The 13,110-nt window shown below is 41.8% G+C and overlaps 1 protein-coding gene across 1 annotated transcript; it reads left to right on the forward strand.

The window, feature by feature from the left end:
- The first annotated feature begins 11,061 nt into the window (after nucleotides 1-11,061).
- Nucleotides 11,062-12,841, forward strand: LOC139070768 (zinc finger MYM-type protein 1-like). Its single transcript, XM_070553621.1, has 3 exons — nucleotides 11,062-11,085; nucleotides 11,131-12,234; nucleotides 12,302-12,841. The coding sequence occupies exons 1-3, from the start codon at nucleotides 11,062-11,064 to the stop codon at nucleotides 12,839-12,841; spliced, it is 1,668 nt and encodes a 555-aa protein (XP_070409722.1).
- Nucleotides 12,842-13,110: the final 269 nt, after the last annotated feature.

Below are 13,110 nucleotides of genomic sequence, written 5' to 3' on the forward strand. Positions count from 1 at the left end.
ATAATCCATTCGTTTCACTGAAAAAGGAGCAGGCAGAACTACGAACTTGTTTAGCCCGTCCAAGTAACATGGAATAAAAAATAAATTTATCTGTATGCAAATGTAGTTTAAATGTCTTCCCACAATAGCTCATGTAGATTCTGTCTGAGTTATACCATAAAAATCCTGCAGTTCCACTAAAAGAGTATTTACCTGCAAAACAGCCTGTTAGCTCAGCTTTCTGCTGCTTCCTCTGTAGCAAGTTAGCCGTACACAGGTTAGCTCCAGTAGCTGCAAAGTCTCTGATGTTCCACAGGTTCCTGAAAAATTAGCAAACTTATTAACATAAACTGCAATAATTTATTCCATGAAACCAGTAATGAATATGTTAAGATGAGTTTTTAATACGTCTCTCTGGAACAATAGACCATTGTCCTGAGGCTAGCACAATGGCTTGCTTAGCAGCTAGCTAGTGAGATAACGTCTGGTTAAAACCAACTTAAAAAGTGGCTTAACTTACAGATTAACTAAGAAAAGATAAAATATATTATCAATACTCACTTTAGATCCTCAGTAGACACCACAGACAGCAGAAATAACGTGCTTGGGGCTCAACATTCATGTTGTTGACCAGGTGGAAAAAAATGTCTTGGAGGCTACATCACTTCCGGGTCACTGAACTGTCACTCAAGAGAAACCACTGTCCTATGGGAGAGGACTTCTCAGAAGTCCCACCCACCCGAAAGGGTTGTGTCAGAATTGCAACTAAAAACTCAGGGATTGCAAAGGAGAAAGCCAGACAGTGTAAGTGCAAATCTGGTAGTGAGAGCAAAGCTGTGAGAAGCGAGAATGAAACTAAGGAAACTGATAACAAAAACACATAGAGGCAAACAGAAAAAGGAAACATACTTTGTTACTCATTTTAAGAAGTTGATTCAGATCATAAGTTTTTCTTTTGAAACAGTTTTTGTTTCTCTCAATGTCGTAATATTTGTTTGATCTTCAAAGTGTTTTTCTTGATCCTATTGGCACTAATCTAATCCGATGCTTAAGCTCAGCAAAAAAAAATTCTCGCAAACCAACATTCAATCTTTAAAACTCTGCTTGCACACAGCTGTACACAATCACATCCCGCCTTCTACCCACCCACTTTCTGCCATAGATAAACAATGCAAAGCATTTATGGACACACTGCATACTTAAACCAGCTTATCGATCGTATTTTAAGGACAACCATGTTACATGTTGTATTCGATAAACAAAGCTATGATATTTTTTGTTTGTGTTTCATTTAAAGTATCTTTCCGGAGATTTCCCCTTTCAGCAATGATGTATGATCTTTCAGAAAACCTTAAAAGTGACTGTCTCATCATGTACTGTGATATAATGTAAGCAAGCGATAAATAATTTATTTGCTAAGCACGCCCCCTGCCCCGCAAAGCTCCGTGCAATAGGAAACAGAGCACCAACCAAAACTAACCAATAGCGTTAGACTACCGCTTGCTTGCTTCAAATGTAAGGAATACCTCGGCTGATGCAGAGTTCATGAACTTTTCATGGACAAGAAAGTCTCTAAAACTTATATGAGAACAAAACATGACATGAGAATAATGCTCGTAAAACAACGTGTTTTAGCTGTTTGTCGCTACATAAGCACATTTACAAACGTGGAATCGCCATCTTAGAAAAACAGATCCAGATAATATTTGTGTGATGTGCTTGGCGGCCACTAGATCAGATAAGAGACACACTCCAGAATAAGACTAAAGTTGTGGATCCAAAAGATTGAAGTTTTCTTTAACCTCTGTAATTTGAAAATCTGTTTAACATAGCTGCCCTGGGGCGCATTGATCAAAGCAAAACTGCCGAATGCTGGCGCCACCAGGCCCTTCGACCACCATCAGCAGGTAAGGTTGGTTAAGATTCTTGCCCAAGGACACAACAGCAGCATTCTCTTCTGGGAGCCAGGATCGAACCTGCAGCCTTCCAATTACTGGACAACCCGTTCTACCTCCTGAGCTCCTGCTGTCCCTAATAGTAGATGTATTGTCTGAATTCACAGTACATCATAAGACTATCACTTTCAGCTAGGACCCAGTGTAGCGGAAAAGCAAAATAGTCACATATAACAGGTTGGATGATCTGGCCAGAAGCCTGAATGCAGCAACATGAAAGTAGTACATGGAAGTTTTGATGAAACGTGTAAAAAGAGCATTACTAGTTCACATATGATGAAGCAAAACCTTGAATAATAATAATAATGAATAATTATTTCCAGTTGAGAACATGACAAAAATGCAGTTCTGTTTAGCCAAATTTCAAATGTAACCCCTGGGTTGCTAGGCAGCCAGAGCTGGTTGAATCAATGCAAAACTCAATGTTCTTAGTGTTGGAATCATGACCTCATTCATAGAGTACATGTTTACACATATAAATGACAGTCATTAAATATAGTTGATCATTTTTGTACTTTTTGTTTTTGTAATACTATACCAGAAATATATGCCAATCGTGTCATAAATATTTAACTCTTGTTTTATCTTTAATATGCCTTCCTATCATTACCGGTGTACTATTTATGGCACCGTAGAAAGCCCTTTGGAGCGATGTGGGTTAGTGACAGCCTTATTAAACTGTCTGTCTCTGAACTCTTTAATGTGCTTAAGGCTTGTGAGCTGTTCATGTAAGTAGACTGAGTTGTCAGTCAACACTGTCATGTGAAGGCATGACTGACACACCACTGTACTCGCAACTGTCATGTGTTCATATATCAAAAGCAATGACTGGAATAAAACACCTTAGGTAGTTCAGCTCTGTTTACTTTTATAGTAATACAAGTCACCTCAAGACACTTCACAAAATAAACATTCCAACTGAACCTACTTATTTCGACATTCCAGTTAGTAAAAAGTTTCCTATGTAAGAAAACCCAGCAGATTACCATACAATACCATTTGATTTCCACAGAGCATATAAAAATTGCATGAGAGCCAAAAAAAGTGCTGCACATGACATCATCACAAAAAACATTTGACCCTTTTCCGACTTAAGACCGCTTCACATTCGGCTGCAAACCGCTCCAGGGAAAGCCAGATATCACGTTCTGATGAAGCCAACAGGATCACATTGTCTGCAAAAAGCAGAGACCCGATCCTCAGGCCACCAAAACAGAAACAGAAATCCTGTGCATAAAAGTGATTAACAGAATTGGTGAAAAAGGGCAGCCTTGGAATAGTCCAACTCTCACCGGGAACAAGCTCGACTTACTGCCGGCAATGAGGACAAAGCTCTGACCCCGGTCATACAGGGACCGAACAGCCCATATGAAAGGACCTGGTACTAGGGCTGCACAATGAATCAGATTTTGATCGTGATCAAAATGTTGGTGGGCACAATTAAATTAACCTGATCGTCAATGACATTTACATTCCAAATATGAGCTGTTTTGCCGGGCGAAAGCTTCAAAAGCCCTTCTACTGCGGTTGTCGGCATGACACAAAATGGCTTCCATATTTTGAACTGTCGTAACTCTTTGACCGTTTGCACAATCAATGTAATTCTAACTGATTCTGAAAGCTGAGACACTTTCCAGTGGTGTACAACACTGTTGGGGTTATTAGGAGCGAACAATTAGTAAGCTTCAACTTACTTTTGGATTCTTCAATAAATTCTGTAAATATGTAAATATTTACTGATTTATTAATTAATTAAAATATTCTTAGATATACGGGGCACCATTCCCCTTTAACCGGGGAAAAATTGAATCCAAAACTCTTATCAGTCTTTCTTGAAGTTCGTAGAATCCTTGGAGCAGAGACTTCTCTTCGACACAACAAAACTATTGGAGACGAAAATCTGAATTTTATAACGTTTAATTAACAATTTGTCAAATGAATAAACAGTGGCATAAATGAATAATAACCATGTGATATAATAAAAGGATGTATATTCAAAATAATGTTCAAGGTGTTTGTGTGGTGTGTGTGAGTGTGTGTGTGTGTGTGTGTGAGATGAATGGGTCTTTGTTTCCCCAGAGTAGGTGGGGGGAGTGAGCTGTGAGTGTGTGTGGGGCTCTTCCCCTCCCCTCGCATTCAACAGGAGACCTGGGTGTGTAAAGTTTTCTACTTTCCCGAACACTTAGTGGCTTAGAATCACAGTAAAACTTAACTCAAACACTTCAAAAGTTAACAAACAACAAAAGGGTCACTTGTAAATTATTTAATCTAAAAGGAGTCGGCAGCCTGGCCAGAGCTGACGACTAAAGATATTAGCGATGATCAATAAGCAGTTTATTCTTTCAAAATGACCCGAAGGACGAATTGGGAGCGAAAGAGGAAAACACGAAGCTACTTTTTAAGCAATAGCGCGGTTTTATTGCTTATTCTGGACTATAGAGGAAACGGGAGAAGAAAAGGAGAGAGAAAAAAATGAGTTTTCTGATCACCAGAGCAGCAAGGCGTCCCAGCTGTTTGATTTGACGGTTCTCCGTTTTCTCCGCAGTTTTCAGCGTCATCCGTCGGTTTAATGCTTTCTCCGTTGTTTGGCTCCACGAGTGTTTCTCCACGGCTGGACACAAAGAGAACGAAGTTTCTTTTGTGCTGAGTTTGACAACTTACAGCGTCTCTGAGAGCTGAATGGAGCTCCGCTCGTTCCCAGTCAGGTCCCGATGGAGTTAAGAGTGGTTTCCAGCGGTTGCGTGGCTCAACTTGGCACTTAGAGCTTCCGCGTGCTCAAGTTGTCGGAGCGTTGACAAGCGTGTCCTTACCGCCAGGTATCCTGGGCAAAAGAACGAGGTTTCTTTGTCTCTGCTGAAGATTTATGGTCTTAGTTCGCGGGAAAAGCTCCACGGCTTCCCGCACATGCGCAGAACGTGTTTCTGGTACTAGGCGGTAACATCACCCAATGCTTCCGTGTGCAAAGCATCATGGGAAATGAAGTTTCTTGGCGCTGATGTGATTATTTGCTTTTCAGAGCAATTTAAGCACAGTCATTTTGGAGAAAATCACTGCATAGTAATTTCCTCATGAGGTCAGACCCTCAACAACACATTATGGTAAGGTTACACAAGTCCCTGCCTGGGAACCAGGAAATAAACCTTCTACCATTAAAACCATAGAGGAGATGTGGAATTGTTTTGGGTGTGTATTTCCAACTTCTGTCTGTTCTAATGGTGTAAATAATAATTATTTTTGGTAAATATCCCACTTTATGTTTTTGTTTAGTAATTGTAGAATAGATTTAGTCATATCTGACTTCGCTTCGCCGTGTTTTGTACTCGTTTTCTCGCCCGTAGTTCATCTTTTTTCAGTTGCGTTTTTCATGGCGGCTTTTTATTATTTAATTTGTTACATTGGTTTTGTCAATAATGGAAGAAAACAGGAAATCTTGTAGAAAGAGGAAACTTCCCTCAAGATTTGCTGATGAGGAACAAGATGGCCCACATCCTTTTTCTATCCCAAACGCAGTCCCATTTTGTTTTGTCTGGTAAACATGCCCACAGTGTTTGAGTTTTCCCTAGAGCTGTTAGACCTCGCTTAAACCTACTTAACTTCACTGTGATCCACACCCAGTTGTTCAACAGTTGGTGCTTCATTCTCCCCAAACAAGGAGGAGGAAGCTCCTAGCGGGCTGAAATCATCTAATGTGGAAAAAAAATATTTACAAGTCTGACTAAGCACACACTAGCACAATGTTAGCTGGATTTAAAACACGACAATGAGAGAGAGAGAGAGAGAGAGAGAGAGAGAGAGAGAGAGAGAGAGAGAGAGAGAGAGAATATCATCCGGCCAGCCTCTAAAAGGTGCGTTTTTGTTTGTAAACAGGAGCGCCATCTTATTCTTAGTCGCTCCCGAAATGTTATTTCACCTCCGATATTTCAAAATAAGATATTTTTTCCACTCATCTATCTGTTCTCTTTTTGATCACCTGTGCTCAGAGGCGGAGCTTGATATGTGCAACATGTGTGGCCGAACAGGGTGGCAGTCTGGGGGGGGGGGGGTGTTGGGGGGGGGGGGGGGGGGGGGCATTTAATTTCCTTTTTTTTAAGCAACAACCAATACATAAACAAAACATAGAAATTGCTTGTTCTTCATAATAATAATAGTGATGAGTGATGATAACAATAATATTTCTGTAACAAAAGCACAACAGTCATTGTTTGCGTTTATATTGTGATTTTATTGCACCCCCTTGTGTCCGCCGCGCCTCTGTGGATGCAGGGTGGGATAGTGCGCTCTATAGCGCCCTTCATCAGGTGGGGGTGGAGGGTTCTCGGAGAATGATGATGGAGGGATACAGGTACCGTTTGACATATCACCGCTCACAAACATAATGTAGAAGAAACGGTCGAAGCCATCTGGTGCCCAATTTAGAAAAAAAGAAAAATAGAGGAGGAGAAACGAGGAAAAGATGCAGGTATGAATGTCTTTATTATTTAGTTGGTATTTTCCTGCCTGTCCCCCAACTTATTGATTAACTAACCTCTCTAATCTGTACGTTTTGCATGGTGCTATGATGATCCTTTTAAATGTCTTGCTAGCTTCTAACATTGCATGTATTTAGAACTACTTCCAACCGCTAACTTTTTCTTTGTCAAATGAGCGTTTATGAAAAGCTAAGAGTGGGAAAACCGGAAGGCTGATAACCAAACGCTATCAAATGAAAATGAGTCTTCGAGAATTTTGCTGAAATACATTAATATTAGTATTGATCACCACGGCAGGTTGTCCTGCTTTCTCGCACCATTCGCTTTCCTTTTTGGAATCGGGAAATGAGCTATTATTTACCCCATGAAAAACGGAGCGGCAGCGGGCCGCTGGAGGTGCCCTGCTAGTAAGATCCCGTTTAAACTGTAAACTGCCATAAAATAAAAACTATAATAGCTAGAGCGGTCTTTTTTTAGCTGAATGTTAAGACGCTCGCCTTTCAGCACATCTGTAATGTACAAGTCGATGATGTCATCATGTTGCGTTAAGTGTGCAGCACACTGCGGTTAGGTTTAAAACTCACAGTGACCAAGAAGCAGTGCGGGAGAGTTGAGGAATTTAACCAGTTAAAATGGATTCATGGATATTTAATCAATAGTCGTGGCTCCTCTGGTCATTTAGTTCTTTGTCTGCCGGAGACATTTGCTGAATAAGGAAATAAAAACTTAAGATGACAAAAAAAATTAGGGAAAAACACTTGTTTTGTATCTTATCAATTATTAATGATTAATAGATTGTTGGTATTTTAACTTTTGGTAAAGGAAAACACACAATTTCCAGGCAGCCCCAGTCTGGAGAAGTGATGGTGACATCAGCCGTTAAAAAGAAATAATACTCTGAGGTTTTTATGAATAATTTGTACTTTTACTTGAGTATTTCTCTAACACCAGTACTTTTACTTGTAATATTTTAGCAATGTAACAGTCATAGGCGTCATTTTAACCGGGGACGCCGGTGACATGTCCCCGGCAAAATTTGTGATGGGCAGCTGTGTCCCCCCCACTTTCAAAAAAGCCTGCTGATGAGGATTTTTGTTTTACCAGCTCAGGTCTCATGGGGGGATTCAACACCCACACTTTTCCAGCTGTTTGCTCACCTCCACACCAGTCTGGTTTCTTTAGGTCGCACTCACTCTGTTTGCCTCATCTCCTTCTTCCTCTCCCACTTCTGACAGCCGATGTCGGGTTTCCAGGAGAGCAGGAGAGGGAGGGACGGAAGAGCTCGACTGAATTCATAATTTTACATCTTGACATTAGCTGTACAAAGTCTGAGTTTGATAAAGTGAAGAACAACAATTTGCAGAGGTTTATAACTGGCGCAGCGCCAGGTTTTCATTTTTGGGTGGGCCACGGTAATTTTGGACGGACCTTAATAAGCAGTGACTTAAGTGAAGCAGGCAGGTCGCGCTAGAAAATTTAGTTTAAAAAGACGTCATAAATGTTTTCCCCCATCATTTTTATTTCTAAAATATGAAGTAAAAACTCCCAATTTAATTTTTATTCATTTGTCATTAATATTTAGTCTACATCCGTGCGTTAAGTGGACCATCTTCCAGTAAAAGCAAAGCTTCCAGCCCACCTCTCCAAATGCGTAAAATGTGCATCAGCCGCTAGGCGCGCCGCGCGCACCATCAGCTGATCAGCCCAGACAAGAGCAGAGCAAATAGAGAAAGAATAGAGGATAATTGTGTCTGGATGTGGATGGAGATTACATTTTACAGCAGCCTGATCATCATTTAAATACGTAAACCATCACCTGGCTTCTAGTCCACGCTATCAGCATTATTTTAATTGGTGTGTGTGTGTGTGTGTGTGTGTGTGTGTGTGTGTGTGTGTGTGTGTGTGTGTGTGTGTGTGTGTGTGTTTGTTTTCCACTTCAAACACTGGTCTAACCAACCAGACCAGCATGTCCAGTAACATATTAATGTTACAATTAAACAGTTTCACTTCATGCAGGCTAGGAACATTTCACCTGCCGTGGCCAGGCCGCTTCTGCTCCATGAACTTTGTGCGTGATCAAATGTCTCTACAGGTGCTTTCCGAGGTGAAGAGGCTATTCTGCCTCAGACTGGATGCGTCATGCGTGTCCATATTAGAGACGGGAACAAGCGCTGTTCAGCCAAAGTTTCATAATTTCATAAAAAGAACATTTTTCCAAGTGACACATCCCTCAGAGAGACCGGGTTTCCAGACCGCTTGAGTGGGAGGAAATCTTATCGCATGCACCGTGGTTCTGCGCTGCGAACCCCTCTACAGATCTTCAGCCCACTGTCCACCGTGGACAGTGGGCTGAACACAGTGTCCAGTATAAAGTGTCCAACTGATGTTCTGATGTGAATCAAGTTACCTCTGCGATGTGCGTATTAAAATGTCAGCTCATCCATGCGCATCAGTGTGCGTCGGGGTAATTCTTTCAAAACAACCAGCATCCTTGAGTTTATCTGTCAAAATAAAAGTCAAATGGAAATATCTGTAACCTGCCATCTAACTGTTTTGCCTTCTTGTGAAGATTGTTGCAAAGAGAAACAATTAAACCTGATTAACCCCAGAGCCACGCGTACTGCGCTGTACGTCGTGACTGTAAATAAGGGGAAATGATTTAATCGGATCCTTTTCTTTTCAACATGGATTAATGTAAAGTTTCATTCAGTACAAACTTAAGTTACACCAATCTAATGAGACAGAGCCTGGATTTGTATTCTGAACTGTTTAAACATGTTTAAAACGGAGACATGCGTGACAGGTCTAAAATTCGCACCTGCTCCGCTATTATGGAAATTAAACTAACAAGGTGAATAACATGAAATTATTTTAGGCACAGACAACATCACCCACACTTTTGAAAATCTTGCAACGCGCCTGGTCGCTCGTGTACGTCAAAGTTATCTTTCATAAGATGATAATCAATAAATCATTTATATAAAGTGGATCCAGAAGTTGTAGCCCGTCTCTGCCTACAATATTTTGATATTTTTCACCTTGTTGGTGGTTTTACTGAGCAGGTGCCCCTATTGTCATACGTTTCTTTTTAAAACGCTGCGAGCACAAGCGTGACCCGTCAACCCGGTCTCACAGTAAGACTGGGTTGGACCTGTTCAGGTTTACGCAGACAATCTTTACATTTAGAATTAGCATACAGATGTAAAATTAATGCAGTAAAATATAAAGCTTTTTATTTAAATATCCATTCATTATTTTACAAGCACAGAGAGCCGCATCAGATGGATGGAAAAGCCGCATGCGGCTACAGAGCCGCGGGTTGCCGACCCCTGTGCTAGCCTACTTTATTGTCCCCAGCTATTTTTAAGCCCCACTCCAGTGTATGGTTATTGTCCCCAGCAATTCTGAAAACAAACTGACGCCCTTGGTAACAGTGCTTGTACTTGAGTACAACTTTTCAGAATTCTTTCCACCACTGCTGAAAACTGTAAATGCTCATTGTAACATGTTAATTAAAATGCTTAAGCAACAGACATGAAGATTGTATTGTTTGTTTTATGCAGCATCAAAAGCCCTACACAGATATTTTGGGATGACGTCAGCTGCCACTGAGGAACAGCCATCTACCTCCACTGCTCATACCTTTTACACACTTACCTGTTTTCTGTGAAGTGATTCTGCATGTCGTATTTGAACTCAAGGAGGGACAGTCTGCTGGCACCACATCTCCCCAGGAAGATAGGGGAGATGTGGTGCAACTTACAAATCCCCAGGAATTGTAAGTTGTTTTCGAAAAGAAGTATCCAGTTAACCACCTCGGGACTGGCAGATTGGACACATGCAAGTTCTTTACTGAACTCACATGTCATGGTCCGTGGTGAGCTGCCTGCCTGTAACCCTCTTTTCTCCTCTGAGCATTGTTTCTCAGGTGGGCGTGTCTGAGAGCTTCCAGCTGCAGTTGATTCCATCATCAAGGCCCAGAGGATTTAAGGAGCAGTGTGACACTTCATTACGCCGGATGATTACTCTGTTTGAATAGCGCTAACCTCTAACCTGATTTTACATCCGTATCTCGTTCTAGTTAACCTGCCGCCTGAAATACCTGAATACCCTTCCCTGCTCTCCTCCAGGTTCCTCTCCATTTTTCCTCATCTCCAGAAAAAACGCGGATCGCAGCATTCCAGACCACACTGCTTCCTCTCCTGGCCGCCCGCTCTCAGCCGCTCACCTGCCATCATCCATTCCTGCTCCTACGCCTCTGGATAAATCAGTTCCCTCACCTTCTGGATCTCCTCTGCTCACCCGGACCTGACCAAACCCTCCCTGTACATTTCTCCACTACCTGGAAACAGTAAGCCCAGCCTCCAGATGTCTCCATTATTTCCACCCTCTGTCTCCCTCCTCAGAATGTCCTCCTGGAATCCTGCTGCCAGTCCTGCGCCTCTTTGGTTCCCGTCTCTCCCTTAGCTCCTCAATCATAATAAAACCTTTTACACACGTACCTGTTTTCTGTGAAGTGATTCTGCATGTCGTGGGACAAGAAATTGCCACCCACCATGACATCACATGAGAAAAGCCCCGACCACATTAACTGTATGAAAAGCTGGAAAGAACTTACAGTTAGGTTAATGAAGGGCGAAACTATACATAAAAAGGAGATGGCACTTTTGGAGGATGAGAGGGTGAGATGGAGAGCAGTACTGACACGTCTTACTGCCATTGTGCAGTCACTGGCAGTTCGGAACTTGGCACTCAGGGGTCACACAGAAGAGCTTTTGACACGATCAAATGGAAATTTTTTAAAAGAGGTTGAACTTATGGCCAGCTTTGACCCGATCATGAAGGAACACATTAACCGCATTCAAAGAGGAACCTCCAGTCACACCAGTTACCTGGGTCATCAAATCCAGAATGAGCTGATTGAGTTATTGAGCAACAAGATCATCTCAACAATAGTAAGTGAGATAACGCAGGCCAAGTTCTTTTCCATTATCCCTGACTGCACTCCTGACAACAGCAACACTGAGCAGCTGTCAGTTGTGATTCGGTTTGTGGAGGTAAAAGAGACACCTCTTGTGAAAGAACGTTTCCTGGGGTTTTTTGAGGCAGTTGAGTCCACAGGCAGTCATCTGGCTTCCATGACTTTGGACAAACTGAAAGAACTAGACATTCCTTTTGAGGACTGCAGAGGGCAGTCGTACGACAACGGATCCAACATGCGTGGAAAAAACAAAGGAGTACAAGCTCGGCTCTTACAAGAAAACCCCAGAGCTCTTTTTATGCCATGTGTAGCGCACACTCTAAATTTGGTGGTTGCAGATGCTGCCAATGATTCAGTTGATGCCATGAGCTACTTTGGCATCCTTCAAAAGATCTACAACCTCTTTTCCGCCTCCACACAAAGATGGGCTATTCTTAAAAGCCATGTGAATCTCACCTTGAAGATGTGGTCCGACACAAGGTGGGAGAGTAAAATTAGGAGCATCGAACCTTTCAGGTACAAGGCAGCTGCAGGGCGAGAAGCACTGATCAAGGTAAGAGATACTACCAAGGAACCAAAAACAAAGGTAGAAGCCCAGTCCTTGTCAGAGGAGGTTGGTTCATACAGATTTAGTATCTGCACAGCAGTCGGGTATGACATCCTCTTCCAGATTCAGCATGTCAGCAAGCTTGTGCAGTCACCAAATATGGCAGTGGATGTTGCAGTCAATCTTCTTAGAAATACGCACAGAAGTCTTGAGCAGTATAGGGAAACTGGCTTTAAGTCTGCTCAGATAATAGCCAGAGACACATGTGCAGACATGAATGTGGAGGTTGTTGAAAGAGAAAAGGTTGAGATCTACCAAGCGCCACTACTCTTATGAAGCCACTGATGAGCCCATAAGTGATGCCCTGAAGAGGCTGGAGGTTTCATTCTTCAATGTTGCTGTGGATGCTGCCTTATCAGCCATTCTTGAGAGATTCACAAAGCTGGAAGATGTGGGACAGAAATTTGCTGTGTTGACAAATTTCCCAAGCCTTTCAGATGAGGAGCTTGCAGAGAAATGTGATGCACTTGGGACCATTTTGGAGTTCAACGGAAAGTCTGACCTGGACAGAAAAGAACTTGTGAAAGAGATGAAATATTTCCCCAGCCTGCCACCACAGGACATGCTTGGCCTTTTAACATTTCTTCACAAGAACCATCTCACCGAGATCTACCCCAACCTCTGGACTGGTCTCAGAATTGCACTTACAGTTCCCATGACAGTGGCTGAAGCAGAGAGGAGCTTTTCAAAACTTGAGCTAATAAAAAACTACCTGAGGTCAACCATGTCCCAGGAGCGTTTGGCTGGCCTCAGCATCATCAACATTAACTTCCAAGTTGGGGAGGAGATACCATATGATGATATCATTGACGAATTTGCTTCAAGGAAAGCCAGAAAGCAACACTTTTGAAATCCCTCAACTGTCACCTCTAATCCAATCAAATCCTGTCACACAGACACACACACACACACAAAAAAAAAAACAACACAAAAGAACAGACAATGCTTAAAAAGCCCAAATTGTTGCAACTTTGTTTCTCTAGTTTGTTTTTCATTTGTTTGTTTTTCAAGACTTGTGTTTCTAATTCTGTTTGGAATTGTAATAATTGTATTTATTATTTTTACTGTATATATATATATATATATATATATATATATATATATATATATATATATATA

This window comes from Nothobranchius furzeri, chromosome 1 (genome assembly GCF_043380555.1).
Source record: "Nothobranchius furzeri strain GRZ-AD chromosome 1, NfurGRZ-RIMD1, whole genome shotgun sequence".
In the NCBI taxonomy this organism is placed as follows: domain Eukaryota; kingdom Metazoa; phylum Chordata; class Actinopteri; order Cyprinodontiformes; family Nothobranchiidae; genus Nothobranchius; species Nothobranchius furzeri.